The sequence below is a fragment of the Rutilus rutilus genome, assembly GCF_951802725.1.
Source record: "Rutilus rutilus genome assembly, chromosome: 1".
NCBI lineage: Eukaryota > Metazoa > Chordata > Actinopteri > Cypriniformes > Leuciscidae > Rutilus > Rutilus rutilus.
Genome location: NC_140209.1, coordinates 8,141,395 through 8,146,496, shown reverse-complemented (window position 1 = coordinate 8,146,496; position 5,102 = coordinate 8,141,395). Strand labels below are relative to the sequence as shown.

The 5,102-nt window shown below is 33.6% G+C and overlaps 1 protein-coding gene across 2 annotated transcripts; it reads right to left on the bottom strand.

The window, feature by feature from the left end:
* Nucleotides 1-1,051: 1,051 nt before the first annotated feature.
* On the bottom strand, nt 1,052-4,852 carry LOC311302926 (interferon-inducible GTPase 5-like). Of its 2 annotated transcripts, none has more exons than XM_084429062.1 (4): nt 4,552-4,852; nt 3,213-3,291; nt 2,474-3,026; nt 1,052-2,281 (listed from the first exon to the last, which is right to left on the bottom strand). In XM_084429062.1, the coding sequence occupies exons 3-4, from the start codon at nt 3,024-3,026 to the stop codon at nt 1,656-1,658; spliced, it is 1,179 nt and encodes a 392-aa protein (XP_084285188.1). In that variant the 5' UTR covers nt 3,213-3,291; nt 4,552-4,852; the 3' UTR covers nt 1,052-1,655. The 2 variants fall into 2 exon arrangements, with proteins under 2 accessions (XP_084285188.1, XP_084285187.1); XM_084429061.1 differs by having other exon boundaries at nt 3,213-3,271.
* Nucleotides 4,853-5,102: the final 250 nt, after the last annotated feature.

Below are 5,102 nucleotides of genomic sequence, written 5' to 3'. Positions count from 1 at the left end.
TAGCTTTGTAAACAATTTAAATGTTTTTTACTCAAGATTTGACAATCATGTAGATATTGAGCATAATGTCACTTTGATAGAATCTAAACCTATGAAAATAGAGGTAGGGGAGAAGCACATTGCAAGAATTATTCTCACATTTACTGGAGAAAAGGGCATTTGTGGTTTATTCAGATCAGACTCATCCCCTCCACTCCTGTTTTGAGGTCCTTCCGTCGGGGCGTAGGCTACGCGTACCGTATGCCAAAAAGAACATTTTTAAAAGATCATTTGTCCCACTGGCAGTGACTGTTTTAAATCAAATTCTCAATTAGGTTGGTTATTGTGAACATGCACATATTGTATCAATTTAACTGAATCATGTATTTATTAATTATTATTCCTAGAACAAGACTTAAAAAATAGGCGTAAACAGAGTGGCTCCCAGCCTTGACAGTTTTAAATCACGACTTAAAACTCACTTTTATTCATTGGCCTTTAGACCAACCTGAGAGTTCATTTCTGCATTTTATTCTTTTAGTTTGTCACTTGTTAACTGTGTATTGTGCTCATGTTATGTGTTTTTAATTTGTTGAAAGTATGTCAATGTCCTGCACTTTGGCTAACCTCGGTTGTTTTAAATGTGCTTAACAAATAAAATTGTATTGTATTGTATTGTATTGTATTCATATACCAAACAAAACAAACCCTGACAATTGATAAAAGAACAAATAGACACTTGATGCAATTAGATAATTGCATTTGAAAGATTTTACTCCCAATTAAAAATGTGCTATAGATTTGTAAATGGTGTTTTTATGCATGTTTGGCCCGAGTTTTGTTGCATTTACACTGTTCTGACCACTAGGGGTCACCGTGGAGACGGGTGTCGGATTGTTTAGATGCCTCAACACAATTTGCTTCAACTTTTTCAGTGTTTCACGAAGCCATGATCCGTCAACCAAGATAAACAGGCATAGAGAAATGTATATTGTAATTTATTTCTTATATTATTTTTTTATTATTTACATTATAAATGTTTCATATTCTCAAGCTAGTTAACAAAATAAATTATAATAATTATAATCTTAATGATGTTTGTGGTGACTCCAAAAAATCACACATAAAAACCTTTCTAAAATAATAGAACATTAAACAATAACAGATCTCCCCCTACATTATAGCACAGCAATGCTTTGCTTTAATATAGCAAAACAAACACATTAAATAACACTTAATTTTAACATTGGCTCTCCATTAACAGTCAGAACAAAGCATGCTAGAAACTGTTCATTCCATGAATGTGTGTGTGTGAACATACATTCACATTTATATGGGAACATGTATGTGCAATATATGTACACAATAAAGGATCAAACTTTGTGAATATTACATGTAATGCTATTTTTGTCTTCATTTATAAATATGTTTTATGTATTAATATATACATGGTCAATGCATATATTGCAATACACTGAACAAATAATAAGCACTAGTTTCTCATATATGGAAATGTATTATGTTATATATTTCATTATATTTTGCATAAAATATAAACTTTCAGTAAGACCTTCCTATCAAGTCTTGCATTTTGAATGATTTATTTGCATTTGCATATTAAAAGTAGCTGCTAAATAAACACATGTAAATGTAAATATCAAGATATAACTTTCTGTCTACACTGCAGTCTGCACTGAACCCAAAAGCACTTTGCTCGCATCCTCTGCGATTTCATTCAGAGCTGTGTGCAGCATTGTTGAGACTGTCCAAAGGGACATTCCTCCGGCTATCGCTGAACCAATAATGGGTATGAAACTCAAAACACTCGCAACTGATCTTTTACCCACAGCCAAAGATGCACCGCTCAGCAAGGCAATCAATGAAGCTTGGCTTATTCCATGATGCACTTGCGACTTCATCAAACTCTTGTAATGCTCTTTGCTCTTCCCAGATCTTTTACAGAGATTCTGCAAGGATTCATCATCGAGACCAAAAACTTTGAAATACCTTTCTATCTCTTTTGTTACAATGGCTAAATCCACAGCAATTGAAAGACCAGGAATAGGAACCGCAGCCGCACAAGCAGACAGTAAGGCTACTCTTAAAATATCTTTCTCTAGAGCTTCCTTCTTTTTCTTATTAATCTCCTGCGTGATATTTGGCAAAGCTAATAGCAGCACATCCCTCTTATGCTGTGGAAGATCTGTCTCTATCTTCTCCTGCAGCAGATTGAAATCATACTTTTCCAACTCCCGGGAAGAGATCAGGAAAACAGGATTATTCACGTTGATCGTTCTCAGACCTGTAAAGTTAGCAAAAAAGAATAATATCATCATTAACAGAAGACTATTATTTATGAACAATACTTATTATTTATAGTATAGTCATAGATTTTTATGTGAGAAAAAATTGTTATAATAAAAGATAACAGAACAGTGATTGCAGTTTTTGGCGTTTACTGTATAAATTGTAATGATGTACTGCATTGACCAACCATTTTCACAGTCCTCTCTGATGGAACGAAGTGTATTTTTCTCGTTGAAGTTGGCCTTCCTCTTCTCATCATTAATGCTAAGATCAATCTTAGAACGAACAAAATAAAACTTTTTCCCCATTCCTATGATATCTTTGGCCAGCTTAGCGTGGCATTCCCTAAATCGATCTGCAGCAATGATAATGAATACATCATAGCGTTGAATTTTAACCTCTTTAAGGTATTTATCGGCTTGGAACTTTGGTGTTCCAATGCCAGGAAGATCCCAGACTTTCACATTGTTGAGTTTTGGGTGAAGATAAAATTCAGGTTCCACAGTGGTCTCCGTTACACCAGTTTTGGCAGAGCCCACATCTTCATCTCCTAAACCCCTGAAAGCATTGACAAATGAGGACTTTCCAGAACCAGACTCCCCTGTAATACCAATGGTAAGTTCTTCATGCTCTTGCTTTTCAAGGTAATCTTTAATTTTGTTTACGGCTGATGGGAGATCCAGAGAACCTATGGATTCTTTCATGTTTTCCAGGTGCTTTACAAGTGCATTTTCTGCCATCTAAAAAAAAAACAGTGTTATAAAAAAGCATTGGTAACTGTTATAAAAAATATAAAAGACTAAAGTACTCAAAATTAAAAAAAAAAATTAATAAAAGTATGTTTATTTTTATTTAATTTCTTAAGATTAACATGGTATTTACTAAAAAAGAAACACATTATAAAAAATACAATTTAAAAAACTTACCTTTATGCTTCAGAGCCCACAAAGCAAGAATTAAACCCAGACGCAAGTGCTGTTGTTCCCTATACAAAATAAAATGTCACTATCAAATGAACAGAAGTTTTATTTTGTAGCAAAATCCAGTCAATTAGATGTGAATGCCTTATGTTAAGGATACAGCGACTACCTAGTAGAAAACACATATACTAAAATATATTTTAAATACATTTATTTTATGCTAAGTATACTACAAAAACATGTACATATTTTTGCAATTAATATATTAATTGAGACGATTGAGGCTCTTTTTCTATTGCCTTTTTTTTTTCATTTTTCATATCTCTCTTTCATGTTCTTAAAGAGAAAAAGCATTATGGTAATCATCTTTATTTGGGCTCTTGACCCTTGATTTTATAAAATGAGTTTCTCTCTGACTGCTGTAACTGTGAGTTTATAAAGCATATTTGGTATGGCAAGAAAAAACCAAGAGGAATCTGATCAGGTGATTATGCCTGTTGTGATGATGCCATAATCATTCCAGACATGTCTGATTATCTCTGTGTATAAGCTTCAAATTTATGGGAATTTCATATTTATCATTTACATTTACATTTATTCATTTAGCTGACGGTCTCTCACACCAAAGGCATGTGTCTTATCCATTGCGCCACACCACCCCTATACATCTGTAAATCTACAACATGAGCTCCTATAAAGTTTCTGTAACCAGTTATTCTGAATGATATTGAAATCATATAGTGCATCACAACATGTTTAACTCCTGGCTAACTCAGACACAGACAGATATCAACAATCAGCATATGAATCTCAACAATGGTGACAATAAAAATTTCATGTCGGAATGCATGCTGGGTTCCAGGATTGTATAAACCTCCCAGCATGCACTGCTGCATGAATAAATAAATAAATAAAATATTGCCACCATATTGAGATTCATGTGCTGATTTTTTTTATTTTATATATCTCTATGTTTCTAGAAGAGATGTAGATCTGCTTCTTTGGTTGTACATGATGAGTTAAAAAATGCAACACTGTAACTGATTGCTGTAGTTTTACTTCTAGTATTAAACTCTGAATGAGATTAGTTAATGAACAGGCTATATGATTTTGTCATCATCATCAATACAACAGACTGCATTCACAAACTGTGTGTGTATGCACAAGTGTGGCTTGCAAAAGCACAGTTCAAGCAGCAAGAGAAAAACTCATGTTAAAAAGTCAAGGGTCAGCATCCCAACTAAAGCAAACACTGATTCTCCATTGTTGTGTTTGTATACCGCTGTAACCTCTAAATCATTCTACAGCATTCCCATAACCTATTACAATCATAAATTGCCCTTACCTGCAGGTTAAAGATGCTAGAAGTTGTTTCAGGGTCCTCGACGGTGTCCGATCCAGTTCAGTCCTGGGTCCGTTTCACTGGGCGTTTGCTTAGTATTAATATCTAAACTACAACAAAGTAAAGATACTTCTAGGGAAAAAAAATCACTCTGAGACTTGTTTTGAAAGTTTTTCAAATGACTAAAAATGGCTTTGTATTACTTAAAAAGTTTCAAAGAGTTTAAAGTTTATTGTTTTAAAAGACAATAAATTCAAAAAGGAAAAAATAGCAGAAATGAGTTTAGGTCTTCACCCGAATTGTGGCCCCGACCCACAGAAAAGAAAACCTTTTATATGGTTTTAATTGGGGCTGTCTTAAGAGTTTGGGGCTGTCCTTATAAAAACGCTTCGTTGGCTGAACAACCATTACTTATAAAGTAATTAGATTAAACACAAAAAAACGTAGTATTCATAACTTTTCAACCTCTACCTAACATATATAGTGTGTGTAACACAAAAATATAAGTTACCAGGTAAATGTATGCATAAATAAAATGAAAAAACACAAGTCAA